This window comes from Phaseolus vulgaris, chromosome 11 (genome assembly GCF_000499845.2).
Source record: "Phaseolus vulgaris cultivar G19833 chromosome 11, P. vulgaris v2.0, whole genome shotgun sequence".
Lineage (NCBI taxonomy): Eukaryota > Viridiplantae > Streptophyta > Magnoliopsida > Fabales > Fabaceae > Phaseolus > Phaseolus vulgaris.
Genome location: NC_023749.2, coordinates 4488367 through 4503737, shown reverse-complemented (window position 1 = coordinate 4503737; position 15371 = coordinate 4488367). Strand labels below are relative to the sequence as shown.

General features: G+C 31.8%; 3 protein-coding genes across 7 annotated transcripts; 2 read left to right on the top strand and 1 right to left on the bottom strand.

Moving 5' to 3' along the window:
- Nucleotides 1–2444: 2444 nt before the first annotated feature.
- LOC137829301 (B3 domain-containing transcription factor VRN1-like) lies at nucleotides 2445–5928 on the top strand. 4 transcript variants are annotated; one of them, XM_068636110.1, is made up of 4 exons: nucleotides 2445–2615; nucleotides 4299–4971; nucleotides 5064–5263; nucleotides 5359–5928. In XM_068636110.1, exons 2-4 carry the CDS (start codon nucleotides 4317–4319, stop codon nucleotides 5716–5718), a joined length of 1215 nt encoding a protein of 404 aa, XP_068492211.1. In that variant the 5' UTR covers nucleotides 2445–2615; nucleotides 4299–4316; the 3' UTR covers nucleotides 5719–5928. The 4 variants fall into 4 exon arrangements, with proteins under 4 accessions (XP_068492211.1, XP_068492207.1, XP_068492216.1 ...); XM_068636106.1 differs by having other exon boundaries at nucleotides 2520–2950; XM_068636115.1 differs by lacking the exon at nucleotides 2445–2615 and adding an exon at nucleotides 2676–2950 and having other exon boundaries at nucleotides 3364–4971.
- Nucleotides 5929–7366: 1438 nt separating this feature from the next.
- On the top strand, nucleotides 7367–11321 carry LOC137829317 (B3 domain-containing protein REM20-like). Of its 2 annotated transcripts, none has more exons than XM_068636127.1 (6): nucleotides 7367–7951; nucleotides 9314–9399; nucleotides 9631–10177; nucleotides 10257–10393; nucleotides 10688–10774; nucleotides 10895–11321. In XM_068636127.1, exons 2-6 carry the CDS (start codon nucleotides 9331–9333, stop codon nucleotides 11147–11149), a joined length of 1095 nt encoding a protein of 364 aa, XP_068492228.1. In that variant the 5' UTR covers nucleotides 7367–7951; nucleotides 9314–9330; the 3' UTR covers nucleotides 11150–11321. The 2 variants fall into 2 exon arrangements, with proteins under 2 accessions (XP_068492228.1, XP_068492233.1); XM_068636132.1 differs by having other exon boundaries at nucleotides 7391–7951; nucleotides 10257–10464.
- Nucleotides 11322–12322: 1001 nt separating this feature from the next.
- Nucleotides 12323–14596, bottom strand: LOC137829362 (diphthamide biosynthesis protein 3-like). The gene is made up of 2 exons (XM_068636169.1): nucleotides 14243–14596; nucleotides 12323–12644 (listed from the first exon to the last, which is right to left on the bottom strand). Exon 1 carries the CDS (start codon nucleotides 14508–14510, stop codon nucleotides 14250–14252), a length of 261 nt encoding a protein of 86 aa, XP_068492270.1. The 5' UTR covers nucleotides 14511–14596; the 3' UTR covers nucleotides 12323–12644; nucleotides 14243–14249.
- Nucleotides 14597–15371: the final 775 nt, after the last annotated feature.

The following is a 15371-nucleotide window of genomic DNA, read 5'->3' as shown; positions in this document are numbered from 1 at the left end:
TTTAGTGTGAGAATGTGTAAGTTATGTTTTACGATGTGAAGGTGTTTGATTTAGTGATTATATTTATGGAAATATGAAATAGTATTTGCATTGAGATTTAAGTTTATTATATAGTTCACCCTTGTATATGTGTAATGTAGAAAATTATAATCATGCTTGATACGAAAGCATATGACTCCATATTAGGAGTGACAAAACGGGTTAATGTGACCTATTTTGGCCCAGCTCATCGTTGACTTGCCAAAAAGCGAGATGAGGTGGATTCACCTGTCATAACAAAATGGGTTGAAAATCTTGATCTACCATGCCAACTTTTTTTAAATTTTGTATTTTAAAATTTGTTATATATATATATATTAAAAATGAACTTAATCATATAATTATTTTCTAAATTTTTAATTGATTAATTAATGTCTTTAATTAGACAAATTAAAATTATTACCTTTATATATTAATTATAATTAATAATTAAAATTTACTTTGTAAGTGTTAATGATTGATATCAAGACCCACTCTATCACCTTTATTTTACATATAAAAAATAAACTGTGATAAAATAAGAAATATTTTATTTTCTTACTAATTAGTGAAACATATAAAGTTATAGATATATACATAATTTGTTTTGCAAACCCTTTTATACTATGATAATATAAAGTTATATATTATAATTCTATTCTCTAGTTGAGATGTTACATTAGTGAAACATAGTTAGCCAATAGTTTTTGGGACATTACATTAGTAGTATTAGAGTAGGTTGCATCTTTAATAGATCTACAAGAGATGAATTTGTCGTGTTTATTATGTGAAAGAGTGTTGGAGTTTTATTTAAAAATAAAAAGATATGAATAGAAGATTGTGTACATATGTTGGATAAACAAATGTCTTTTTACTTTGAAGTTTATGGCTAAACCTCATATTCTTCTTCTAATAAATATGTCACATCTGCATGAGCCAAAGAAATGATAATCGATCATAACATTACAAAAATAAAGTATCACGATGAAACAAGAACATAACAAGATTATATTGCATTACATTAATTAGAAAGCTACAAAAAGAACATTATAGAGAACTCCATTAATTTATCATGACGCATATGATAACTTAAATGAGTTTACCACTTATAAACTTTCTAAATTCAAATTCAAAATGGATGTAGAATATTAAGTGTCTTTTTTTTTTTTACAATGTCCATAAGAAAAGAATGTCTACTTGAAAAGTTTCAAAGAGAAATTTTTAGAAGAATAATTTATTGATAATATTCAATATGTTAAGGAATTAGAGTTCATGCATATCATTCATGGTTGCCTATCAATATTAATAAAATACATATTTAAAATAGAATGTGTATTTTAAGGGCAACTAATCTCACATTAAACATATTAACACGCTATTAGTAATTTTACAGCTAATTAACGAAAATTTAAAAAACAAATTAAAATTCAAATAATTAAATTAGTGAAATTTAAAACTTAACGATAAAATTAGTAAAAATTAAAAGTTTAATAATAAAATATCTAATGAAGTCTTATTCTTTGATGTTTCTGAAACAATTTTATCGGTTTTTTAATCTTCTATTTCGTAGCTTGTTTAACTTTGTGAATAATATCTCATAAATAAAAATTTAAACAATTTAAAGTGTTTATTAACACAAACTTTTACATATTCTCATGCAATTTTTCAAACATAAACTTTGGTACAGGTTATAGTTTTGCTTTAAAACAACAATTTTAAATCCTCCCCTTTACAATATTTTCCTACAATAATTTTTTTTACTTTCTAACACATTTAAATACATTAATTTTTATATTATAAAGTAATACAATTTATAAAAAAAGTATAACACTGCTCTTAATTTATATTTGGATTAACGATAAAGAATCAAACAGAATGAATCAAAATATATTAAAATAAGATAATTACCATAAAATAGAATAAAAATGTATTATTTAATTTAGATATTTTACTTTAAAAACAAAAAAAAAATCATACTATTATTTTGAAAAGACGATGAAATTAATTATAATTTTAAATATTCATATTGATTTTATTTAACTATATTATTTTTAAGAAGTTAATAATTATATTACAATTTATATAGATAAAAGAGCTGTTTTAGAATGATTATTGGTCATTTAGAATATTAATTGGGGTTATATATATATTATTATTTTTTAAATTGTTTCTTAGTATAGAAACCTGCACAAGAAAATTATGGTGTGAGAGGCTCTGCATTGAAGAACAGTCTCCCCTAACTTTGTGCCACTCACAGCACGCTACAGAAAAGAACAGAAATGGTGACCTAAAATTGAATGTGGTTGGAAAACAGTGCGCACTGTTTCCATTGATGACGTAAGTTCGGCAGAGAAGGCATTGTCGTTTTATTTTTTTTATAGGGAGAGATATAAATGGAGGTGGCGTGACTCTGTGTTTCTTTCCACAACGGGAAAGTAAGAATCAAAGGGACCAAACGCAACAAGTCTTGAAAATAAAACCCTGTTTCAATTTCCAAACTTGAAAGCTAAACAAAATAAACGGGGTTTTAGAAGAAAGTAACGTGCAAAACCTAAACTGGGAAAACAAATCAAAGCTTAGACTTTCAGTTTGAGGTGGTGAGTCACCGAGTCATCACTCGTTAGCTTTTTTAATAAGATTTTCATATATGTCAAGTTGGGTTTTTTTTTTTGTTATTTTAAGGTTTTAAAAAACCATTGTTTGACTCAAAAAGAAGAGAAGAGTGGGGACTGGAGAATAGGGAGTGATGGTGAAGTGGATCTGAAAGGTGAAAAAATTTCAGTAGGTAGAGCCCAAAGCTATCATCTTTGAATCAAAGGGTCATCAAATGCTTTAGCGTTTTGGTTTTTCTGTCTTCCGACACACTCAGAAAATGACGCACCCTTCTTTCCACAAGCTTCTTCTCCCTTCCACTCTCCAACCCAACCAACTGGTACCAAAATTTTCTCTCATTTCTCCCACCTTTTTTTTTGTAGATTTTTTTTTTGCTTTTTGGAGCGGCTATTGTTGTTTATTGGGTGTACCAGGAATTTGAGTGAAAGTGAAAGGGGTAAATTATGATTCTGGGTTATGCCTTTTCTTCACACCCACCACTCCCAGCTCCCAAACTTTGTCAGCTCTTTAATCAAGTTTGGATTTTTTTTATTCCATCTGGAGTGTGAGTACCAATTCCTATCCGTGCTTATTTGTTCTGGTAGGGTTGGGAGGAAAAGTGCATGTTGGTCTAATAAATTTTTTTAGTTAAAATAAAGAACTATTTGAAGTGGAATTATGAGTTCTGAACCTAAATTTCTGGGTTTGTTATGTCTATTTCATTATTAGCTTGCTTTCAATTTTTTACTGCAGAAGACTGGTTGAGTGATTGTGAAGAAAAATCAGAAAATTTCTTTTGGGACAAGGTCTTTGGATTTTAGAAGACACTGTTCTTTGTGTTGGCTCACTCGAAATTAGTGTAGAACTTGAAGTCAATAAAGTGTGATTGGTTAATTTTATGTCTTTTTTCATCAGGGTTCTCACTTGTAAGCTTTTCAGCTTTGTCCACGTTCCTATGTGTAAAACACCCTATAAAATTGCCAGACTTTTTGTTTTCTTGAAATTAGTTTCTGTTGGTTGACCAGTGAGTTGATGATGGGTTCTCCAGCAGAAGAATCACATGTTTGATATATAAGTGAATAAAGTGCTTCGAATTAGACATCTCTTTTTTACTGAGCACTGCCAATTTCTTTTGCCACAGGTTCTAGTAAATACGAAACAGTAATCATGGATTTGAACAGTGTTTTTCACCGTATACACTCAAATTTATCTTAAAATACTTATGCTGTGTTACTTAGGTAGAGATTTATAAGTATATCTCAACTTACATTGGAACTGATAGGAAGCACTTGAACTTAAAGTAAACCCATGTGGAAACTTTATTGAGTCCAACTCCATGTTTGATATTTGAGCCTCATCAGTCACATTAGCTCTGTCACTGTAGTAGAGTTTGAAAGTTCCGTTTATTCTGAATTGGCTGGCTTAAAAGTTGAACTTCTTATGAGAATTAGTCTAGTTAAGAATCTGAAGTTGAGTTTTACACACATGTCAAACCATTTTTACTTTTTGTACCATCTGTTGTACATTATTATTCATGGTGGTGGGCATTTAATAATGTTGGAAGGGGCACAGTCTTCCTACCATCTTCATTAGATAAGTTTGGTTCTTAAGAGTTTAGAACATGATTGAGGTCTTGTATTACAAAAAATTACCAATATCTGGAATCAAACTTGATTTATGAATTGCAGAGGCTTCCAGATGATTTTATGAGGAAATATGGGAGGGAACTTTCTCCAATTGTTACCCTCTCTGTTCCTGATGGTAGTGTCTGGCGTGTAGGATTGAAAAAGGCAGACAACAAGTATTGGTTCCTTGATGGTTGGCAAGAGTTTATTCAGCACTATTCCATTGGGGTTGGATACTTGTTGGTTTTCAGATACGAAGGAAAGTCATCTTTCAATGTTCATGTTTTTAATTTGGCTACTTCTGAGATAAACTATCAATCAGCCATGCGATGTAGTAATGAAGGGCCTCACTTTGCAAATCTACTTAAATTTTTTGAAGAAATGGATGATGAAGATTCTATTGAAATCTTGGATTCATCACCATCCCATCTTGCTCCCAGTTCATTGCAAAATAAAGTTCTTGCTGGATCAGTCGATAAAATGTCGCCTGCCAAGTGTTATACACCTCCAGCATTGCAGAATCTGTTCAATGGATCTAAACTTAATAGCATAAACTGGGGAGAGGGTGGTGATGCGCATTGTTCGAAAAGTGTCAATTCCCTGGATAATCTATTGACAAGAGACATAGGAGTTCAATTTAATGCAGTTGAGTTTAAAAAATCTACTGAAGAATTGAAATTGCGTGCTTCCATGGAGGAAAGGATGAAAAAAACTGCAAGAAAGAAGCGGAAATCAGGTCCTAGTAGTCCCTTTTAACTGGTTTTTCTTTCTGTGATCTGTTTATCTACAAATTGAATTTTAAGATCAATAAAATTTGTGAAAGTGCAGAGGGACAGGAAGCCTCTGCTGAACAAGAAGAGGAAGTTGAAATGCGCTTTAGATTTTATGAAAGTGCTTCTGCAAGAAAAAGAACCGTGACAGCAGAAGAAAGAGAGAGGGCCATCAATGCAGCGAAAGCATTTGAACCACCTAATCCTTTCTGTCGGGTTGTTCTAAGGCCCTCCTATCTATACAGAGGATGCATAATGGTGAGCCTTGAATTTGACACAATACATATAACCTCTTATTCTTCTTATTAGCTGATTTTGTATACTAAAAACAAACTTCTCTTTGTGTTTTTCAGTATCTGCCATCTTGTTTTGCAGAAAAACATTTGAATGGAGTTTCGGGGTTTATTAAACTTCAGATCTCTAATGGGAGACAGTGGCCAGTTCGCTGCCTTTATAGGGGAGGTAGAGCCAAGTTAAGCCAGGGGTGGTTTGAATTTTCATTAGAGAACAATTTAGGAGAAGGTGATGTGTGTGTGTTTGAGCTTCTTAGAATGAAAGAAGTAGTGCTGCAAGTTAGCATCTTTCGCATTACTGAGGATGTGGGATTGTTGAGCCCTCCTCCTTTGCAGCAGAATCAAAAGATGAGCTCAGCTAAACTGCTGAACACTCCCTTGCAGCAACACCTTACTTCAACTAAAATAATTAGAAATTAGCAGCAGGTTCATTCCTTATAGCTCAACTGTATCAAATAATCCATTCCTTATGTGTGGAACTTAGATGCACTTTTTTGTCCAACATTTCAGGGTGACTTGAGTGGAACATAGTAATTATAGTTTTGATACTTTTTTTCTCCTCCTCTTTTGACTTGGGTTGTAAATAGATTGTTGAATCTAGCTTATCAGAAACCGAGTCAATGTTTGTCCTATTGCTGTTTATCTTGGTTTTTCTTTTCTTTTTAGTTTGAAGTTAAATTATATAACTTTGTTCACTGTTTTTGTTGATTGCTGTAAGTTGTGTCAAATAGTTGACATGGATGGATGGATGATATACTAGGTGACAATGACAATAGATTTTTTACTTTTTATTTTCCATCACAAAATTAGATTACTGTAAATATGATCATTAAAGATTAATGACCCTCTGCAATGTTCAAAACATGGTTGTATCATGAGAGTAAACAACAGTATCATATCCTATATTTATATAGTGTATCTTACTACTGGTTCATAAAAGTAGAAATTCCATACTTTCAGTTGCAATTGTATTTCATTTTCTGGGTTGTTTTTGGTACTCTAAGATTTTTTTAAAATTAATTATATGCAAAATTAACAACTTAATCATTGTGAAATTAATTTTCGTCTCTAGTTTAAACTTTATAGTTATAATATAAAAAAAACATATTTAACCTTTCTCATAAATATTAATAGAATATGCATTTTTAAGGAACTCGAATTTTGACCTAATTTACTGGTTAGTGGGTGCATCAAAAGATAATAGCATGGTGTCATTGCATTTTGGATTGGAATTAAGGATGTGTTTGGCAAGAAAGAAAAATAATGGATGCAATTTTTTTTTAAAATAAGTCTTTTTAAACTGGTTTCTTTTAGTCATTGTTTTATACAGGAGGTAGACCTTCTCTTGCTTCATAGTCTTGTTAAAAATATTTTTTTATGTATAAATTTATTGGGGCAAATTCTTTTATATTATATTTTTAATTAGTTTATAAATTAAATTTAACTAATGAAAAAAAAAATCTTTTATTTTTAAGAAGTTTATCTAAATAGTCTTTACTTTTCGTACCCCTACTGTTTCTAAGAGATCTGCCTTACCTTTTTCTTTCTTTCTTTTTACTTTAAATAAATATATTCTACAGTTGATATATCAATTCCCAAATTCTTTAGAAACTCCAAGAGTCAAACTTTCAAAAGTCCATTTTGAAACTAAATTTTTTAATTTTTTTTGAAGTAAAAGAAAAAGAAATGGATATGGTGTTTAGAAAATTGACAATATCATCTTTCCTTGGCCAATGTGGTAAAAAAATTATACATGTGTTTCTGGTTTTGTGAACCAAATACTTAATTTCATTCACTAAAATATGATTAACTACTGGCTGTGCCTTTAATTTCTGTAGTACAAAAAAATTAACTTTAATATTAATTTGTGAAATAAAAATCAGAGTTATAATAATTAAAATTATATCATAAACTAGGCTTAATTATAGCTCACAGGGTCAATCTTGTCCACAGATATGTTATTCATAAAAATAGAAAAGCAAATGGGAGATGCTTGTTGTGGTTGAAGTGTTCAGAAATAGTATTTGTACTTAGCATCATAAACATTTAGATGGACCACACTATAAAAATGGCAGATTAATTACCATAATTTGCACTGAACTGAAATAATTGGTGCAGCAGTACTGGACATGCACCATGCACCATGCATGCACTGTGGTGTGACATGTTTTCACAATCAGTTTCCAGGAACAGAAGAGAATCACAATAATCACGAGAAGCTATATCAGACACTTAAAGAGAAGTTTCTTGGAGTCTTGAGGGAAACAAAAATAAATTTAATTTACCATCCATTGCATTAATTTGTTGTGATAAGAATCAGATCACAGAAACCAATATCTTCATTCCAAAATCTTATCTTAAAGTTGAGAAGCTTGCACACAAAAGCCACAACCTTACCTTACCCTTCTACCTCTTCCTCCACTCTTTCAAACCGCACCACAACACTCAAAGAAAACAAACAGATCCAAGAGATAAGTGCTTCTGCTATATATGTGGTTCAAAACACTAGGGCATGCCAATAGTTGCTTCAGCAATGACATCTCCTGCATAATCAATGTGTAACAACTCCGAATCCTGTACCTGTTCCAACTTTTTCACCGATTATGAAGATTAACTTTGATTCATCTTAGTTGAGGTGACTGAACCATACCTGGTATGATTTCTCGCTACCATTTTGTATATGTCTCTGATCTAGGGTTTGTGGTATGACTTCTGGGTATAAACATCACAAAGCTTCACGTAAAACTTGTCTAAACCTAAATCTGCTGGTATTTCTGACAACCCTTTTCTTAAAAAGGACCGATTGAATGGGATTTAGTTTTGAAAAATCTTAGAACAAATATAAAGCTTAATTATTTTGCTCTTTTCATCAAAAAAGTGAGGGCTTTTTCAACTTTCATCTTAAACTGAAAAGGGTTGTCAATGGTTGGGAAAAACTGGTTTTCAACACTCTTTTGCTGTTGAGTAAGAAGGGAAAGTGTTGTTTACACTTTGTGTTTTACCTTAACTTGCTTTTGTTTCACTGTGTCTGTTAATCGTTATCTGTTAACATGAATGACTCATTTTTCTGTGAGTTTATCCTCAGTTTTAAGGAACAACAGTTACTGACATGCATGTTTGTGGGCAAATTACTTTTGAGAAAAAAAAAACATTTTTTTTATTATAAGTTCTTCTTTATCAAAAGTTCATTTATGAAAAAAAAAGAAAAAGGAAGAGCTTCCTTAAACCCGTGTGGGATTTAACTTGTGTCTCTGACATTAAACTCAGAAAGACAACCTTAGTAGCTGAAAGATGAACAGATGTATTGATAGAAAATAAATGAAGAATCTTTTGTGCAGTGTTTAACCTTTTTCTATTTTCATGTTTAATAGGAAAAAATATTTAAATATTATAAGGTAGACACATGACTTTAATAAAGAGAGAAAGGGATTTCTTTTAAAGGAAAACAAATGAGCCAAAACATAATTAATATAGAACGCCTTTAAAGTAAAAGAAGTTTTTTAATAAATAAAATCCAAAAAAATAGAGGTTATGTATAGTTCAATTGAATTGAAAGAATTTTATTTTTAAGAGAAGCCAAAAAAAAGCTAAGATAGGGAAAAATAGCATTATAATATTATTTGGAAAAATTTAATGAATTTATTCCTTTATTTATTTGATGTGAGTTCATTTTAAATTTGTTCACTTGTAATGCAAATGTCTTGAAAATATAAATTAGAGTTAAAAAAAAGTTAATAAAAGAAAACTCAATAGAGAATTGCCATTATATTTCCAGAGTATGGAGAACTAATTAGCATTTACAATTAAAAAAATGTACTATTTCTGCCAAAAAAGTTCTTTTATTAATTATTGATATATAGGGTCATTTAATTAGAATTGTTAGTATCTTAAAAATATATCTTCCCAGAAAAAAAAAACTAAGTAATAAAGTTAGGATATATTTACACCATGCATTATTTGGGAAATTTCATTGTTTTGAATATGAAGAGGATGCTAAATTTTGAGAATTTGACAGTATTTGTGGATAGAACGATGAGTGGTGCGGAGAAGTACCCAGATTTCTTCAAAGTCTTCCTTCAAGAACAACACTACGAAAGAATGGTAATTTCTTCATATACTTTCTGCAACTATAACATTGGTGTTCTTAGATTACTACTCAAAATATTGTTATATATGGATAGTTAAATTTACTAAAAATAATTAGATTCATACAAATGCAGTTTTGATTCCAAACACTATCAAAGTGTTATAATATCTCAAGTATTGATCTTAGTGAGTGTGTGATAAGAAGCTTACACCATTGTTCTTTTTCTTTCTCCTCTAAAATTGCAGCTTATTCCAAATGCTTTTGTGAAGTTGCAAGGGTTACAGGGAAGGATCCCTGAGGATGTTCTCCTCAGGAATCGTAGTGAGAGAGTGTGGCATGTTAAAACACGTTTTTTTGGAGACAAATTATATTTTGATGATGGGTGGAAGATTTTCCATGAAGAAAACTGCTTAGGAAATGCTGATTTTCTAGTATTCAGATATGACGGGGTTAATGAGTTCAGGGTCACAATCCTTGAAATATCAACGCAGTGTGAGAAAACTCTGGTAAAGATTGAGGAGGAGGAGGAGGGGAATGAAGAAGAGAGAGCAGCTGCACAAGTTGAAGAGACAGTGATAACACAGGAGGAGCAAGCTGAGGACTGTGACATTGAGGACGAGGAAGACAGCCAGGATCAGGACTACGATGACGACAATGACGATAGTGATTTTGATGATCATGATCATGATGATGATGATGATGAGAACACAGAGATGGAAGAAGAGAGTGAAGAAGAAAACAGTGTTGGTCCTGTTGGATACGCGAGTCAACATTATCGCAAACCTTACAGAAGTAAGTTTTGAACTTCATGCTGAAAACTAGTTTTTGTTTTTTCCCATGTCTATAATATGAGTGCATGAATCTTGTTTAGGGGACACTGCATCAAGTTCCTACCCCCAGACTGAAGAAGACACTTTCAAAGACGATGAATTTGATCCTGAAATGTGCATTCAGCCAGAGAATAATTTTTTTGAAGCAAAACTCTACAGAAGTAGACCCAACGAATTGGTTAGAACTCAGAATTCTAATCTTGTTTATGTAGCTATTGGCTTGTTAGACATTAAAGCACTGTTAGATGAGTAAGTCAATTTGCTTTAAATTCCCTTTGGTTTAGTTTGTAAACCCTTCCAATCTTTGAGCCTATACTATTGTGTTCATGTTTAAAGAGTTAACTGATTGATTTGTCATTTCCTGATTCTCTTTAAGCAATTTCACTTTTCATAACTTTCAACTATTGCATTTTCCTTTGTCCATCTACTGTACTTTTCACTTTTGGTTTGATTTGATTTCTTTCTATTGCAGCATATTCCAGGAATCGCCATTCAAGATTTTTCCCTTAGTTTTCCTGAAAAGATTACCCTTAAATGTTGCCAACACTGCCAGCGTAAGGTATAACTCTTGTAGTTAATTACTTATTATTACAAGTATATGTTGGGGATATTTGTGTGTATTAATGGGGTTGTCCTGAGAATTTGAAGTTATAGCTCTGTACATTCATTGTGACAACAGGATATTCAAAGAAACCAATTGCAAGACTATCATCTCAACTTGGCACAACAGGCACCCATCAGAAAAAGATATTTAGAAGTGACAGGAAAAGTGTGTAGGTGGCAAGATGATAGAATATGTATCAAGGGTTGGGCTAACTTTAGCAGAAGAAACAAGATAAAAAATAATGATGTATGCATCTGTGAAGTTATATCAGGGGAAGACCAAGTAGTAAGAACCTTTCTGGTGCACGTTATTGGTACTAGGAGGGAATAGCCACACAATCGTCTGCCAGTGATTTGGACTACTTCCCTAGTGTTAATTGCATGCTCTAAATAATTTTAGAAATTAATGCTTATAATTTTCTTTTGTAATGGTTTCTTCCATTTTCACTTGTAATGACTACCACCATATTTATCTACTCTTGGTTGCACAATCATTTAGATTACACTATTGCCTTGTTTTTATTGGATAGGAACTTGGAGTTTTGTTTGTGGACTTAAATTCCACTCGGTTTCTTTGCTACTAGTTGGACAAATCTAAACTTAATTATTATGCGAATTTGAGATTGGTGAACCAATTTGATGTTGGAATCAATGTTGTTCAAAGGCGTTTGAGATTTTGCTACTAATTTGAAATTGCGACCAGCCACATCTTCAACACGTAATGCTGCAACTGAGATTTTCCAGATTGCAGTCATCATGAATGAACTTGTTCTTATTGAGATTGATAAGGATTTCTTCTTCTCTAAGTTGAAGCATCTTTGGAAGAGTCATAGTGAGAATCTCATGAACTTCATTTAGATTCATGTATTTATTGTCTTGATATTTAAAGAATTTTCTTTTGGTGTATGGTTAAATATCCATGAAATTGATTTTATTGTGATTACGATCAGTGATCTCCATTCCTTTGTTTTAAAAGAGGCTATATAATTTGCTGACCATTTAAAAACAAAACTTGTAATTCCAGAGAATATGATAGCAAACCTTGGAGGGTTCAACCCCTAGTTAGTATAAGTAATAATTTTAAGATTTTGGGCTTTTTGGTGCAGTGAGAAGCAGCTTTATTCAAGGTGAAAATGTCTACATGCCAGTACGAATGTGTGCTTACAGGACTTTTAGTTCAGTGAGAAGCAGCATTATTTAAATTCAGTAACCTTAATTTTATGCATAAAAATTACAAACCTAAATTATACTATCACAGTAAATTTTCATTATATGTGACAATTTTTTATCTTTATTTTCATGACCCCGACGAGACGTTGGTTGAAGGCACATTGGAAAGAATGAACCCTCTTTTACCTCCAAGACTGTCTTTTCTGTTTACGGTTCACTGAATCACCACCAAAGCGTTGCCTTCTCCCTCCCAATCCAAATGTGACACCCAAAAAAATGCATGACATATTTCAAAGCAAAAGTAATAAAGAAAATAAAGAACAGAGAGAGTCACTTGTTCAACAGGAAAACTAGCACATAAGTAGCAGCTATATAATTCAGTAAACGGGTGGTATTATGAAGTCTAACTATTACAACGATATGTTTCAAGGCCACATACATGATGACATATCAAACTTCAAACAAATTCAGTGACAAAAATTTTGGCTCCCTTATTCCCTTCTGTAGAGGGAAATAACAGCAGCATTCTTGCTGCAATATAAATCTATAATCTTATATTCTTTTCACCCTTTTCCATCAAAAATACCAAGAACTCCTATCTGCAAAACAATATATGCCGTCACAAAACCTACTACGCACTCCACATGTCAGGACATCTGCAAGACAAAATACACAATCGGTTAAGGTTAAGGAGAATAAAAGAAAATATTTACAATTCAGTATTGAATCACACGCAATAATAAGTAATCAGCTCTCAAAGAACAATAACCACAATAAGTAATATGATTACAACAACAACTACATTCAAGTATCCTTCAACTTACAATTTCTTGAAATCTATAAAATGAGAATATAACCCACAATATAAAACCAAGAGTCCTGGACCCAAAGGGATACAGCATACGCAATTGGCCACTCAACCACACACAAAAAGCAATAAAACGAAAGTTTATAAAACCAAAATGCATTTCAAGTAATAAACACAGATCATAGTCAACAAAAACAAAACATATCTCCTTTGCAATAGTGTGGGCGGGAGTTACTGACCAAAAATGGCAAAATATGAAAAGTAAGAGATAAAGGGTATTATAAAAATCAGCGTCAACAGCATTAACTCTGTGACTCCTAAAACATGTGTTTTCTTGGTATTCTTCATAAGAATTGAACACAGGTGTCAAGAGCTTCCAATAACTAGCACTCGCTCTTAACCAACTAAAACATGTATTAAAACACGTCTAGTTGCATATTCTATGAAGAGAACCCCCGGAATATATTTTCTGGCAGGTGTAAGGGCCTTGACTCTTGAAAATAAAACACCAACACTACATTTAGAAAGAAATTATAAATAGGAGATAGAGCAATTTGGGATAAATAATTCTCAACAAAGGTTTCTTTACCACTAACAAGCCATGAGTGCATCACCACAACCAATCGACACTAGTGACAATATACTCGCTTCCATGACTTGACAAGACGCTCTGCACAGATTCAGACCGGAAGTCTACCCAATATATTACAAACAAACAAACACACTTATTCTCACAGCTTTGACGGGTGATACTTCACCACAACTGCCAAAAGTGATCAGACTATAGAACTTCAAATTCAATAAAGGAGACATCCAAGAAAAGTTAAACAGATTAGAAGCAAGCTAACTCCATTTGCTATTAGGCCGCACACGCTATCATAGCATAACCAGTACCTACCTGTACCAACTGCTCCGCTTATCTTATAAAGTTCGTGGGCCCAACATCCATTTACGTTAAACCCAAAGATAATCGGTCATTATACCAATCACAATTCATTGAAGTTTGTTAGCATGAACTTATTCATAAACACTCCAAAGAGAAGAAAAAAAATCCTTCCAAACTAACTTGTAAAAAATCCTTTATATTAGTTTTTCAAAATCAGACTTTCAACTTACACACTAGTTTTAACTTGTAGAGAAATTTACTTCGTTTATTTGTTCTTTATTTTCTTCTCCAAAGAGTGTTTCTAGAGAAATCCCAAAACTCTATGACTCTCCTTTTCAATATCCAAATTTACACATGAACTGATAATATCTTTTAAAAAAAGGTGCACATATGCTTTGTATTCTATTCTATGCAGTCCAATAAACTAGGAACAAAATTAAATTCACAGGCATGAGTGTTATATAGAAACAACGTAAACCTCATTCCGTTTTTTCTCCTTGAAAAACACACTATTAATTCAGGCAAAGGAAGATAGATATGGATGAGAAACAGTGAGTGACCTGAAACTCAAGCAACGGTTACGGTTTGTTGTTTGGAAGGTTGGAGACCGTTGTTCCGTCGATTTTGGTCGGAATCGGCGAGGAAATCTTCGATGTTGTAGACGACGGTGATGTAGAGAGAGCAGCTAGGGCATCGAGCGATCTCTTCGCCGAGCTTAAGGTCTTCCTTCGTCATCTGGAAGAGGTCCCCGCAAGGGCACGGGTACGTGTAGGCCTGCAACTCCTCGTTCCACTCCATATCCTCGATCTCCACTTCGTCGTACGACATCGTTTCGCTCTCTCTGCGCTTTCGCCTTTTGGGAGCTCTTCTCTCTCAACCAACAAACCCAACGCCCGATAGGGAGCAAAACAAAAGAGGAGGTTCCTGTCTTTATCTAAATTTACAATTTAAACCCTACAATTTCGAGAATTTCTCACCCTCCAAACTACTAAACCTTTTTTTTTCTTTTTTTATGGGAATGTCCTTCAAATAAATAAATAAAGTTTGTTAACACCAATTGTTTTTCTTTATTATTTAATTCTTGCATAACTAAATATGAGTGATTTATTTATTATTTTCTGGTAAATTAAATAAAAACTAAAAAGTGAATTTTAAATTTAAATTTAAATTTTTTTCCTCTATAGAATCTGTTAATTTTTACTTTTAGTGTTTTATATTTTTTTTTCCCAATCCAAAAACAATATGAGGATACAAACTATAAACTCTGCAACAACTTTTTACTACTTGAAAACTTGAAATGAGTTTCATATTTTTAATTTTGAAATGATAAATAAACAATAAAATGCATTCATAAGTGTTCAAAAAAAATGTTTTTTTACTATGAAAAACTGAATTTGTTATGATTTTTTTAAAATATTTTTATGAAAATAAATTAAAAATTATATTTCTGTGAAAGTATGTAGCAATATATAATTAAAATCGAATTAGATTTTATTATCCTCGTATTTGAAATGTTGGTCCACCAATGTGTTGAATTAGTTTTTTTTTATGAGTATTTCTTTTCAATAAATGTCATCACATTTTTTTATAAGAATAAATTATTTTAGTAAAAAATATTATTATCCCTAAAAAAAATTAAAATATATTTTTAATATAAAACTATTATACTATAAATTTATAATGTTTTTT

Coding starts and splice junctions, on each gene's coding strand:
- LOC137829301 (XM_068636106.1), top strand. CDS start 2,891: ATGACGCACCCTTCTTTCCACAAGCTTCTTCTCCCTTCCACTCTCCAA. Junction 2,951..4,298: donor CTCTCCAACCCAACCAACTG/GTACCAAAATTT, acceptor TATGAATTGCAG/AGGCTTCCAGATGATTTTAT. Junction 5,264..5,358: donor TATACAGAGGATGCATAATG/GTGAGCCTTGAA, acceptor TGTGTTTTTCAG/TATCTGCCATCTTGTTTTGC.
- LOC137829317 (XM_068636127.1), top strand. CDS start 9,331: ATGAGTGGTGCGGAGAAGTACCCAGATTTCTTCAAAGTCTTCCTTCAA. Junction 10,394..10,687: donor GAAGTAGACCCAACGAATTG/GTTAGAACTCAG, acceptor TTTCTATTGCAG/CATATTCCAGGAATCGCCAT. Junction 10,775..10,894: donor GCCAACACTGCCAGCGTAAG/GTATAACTCTTG, acceptor TTGTGACAACAG/GATATTCAAAGAAACCAATT.
- LOC137829362 (XM_068636169.1), bottom strand. CDS start 14,510: ATGTCGTACGACGAAGTGGAGATCGAGGATATGGAGTGGAACGAGGAG.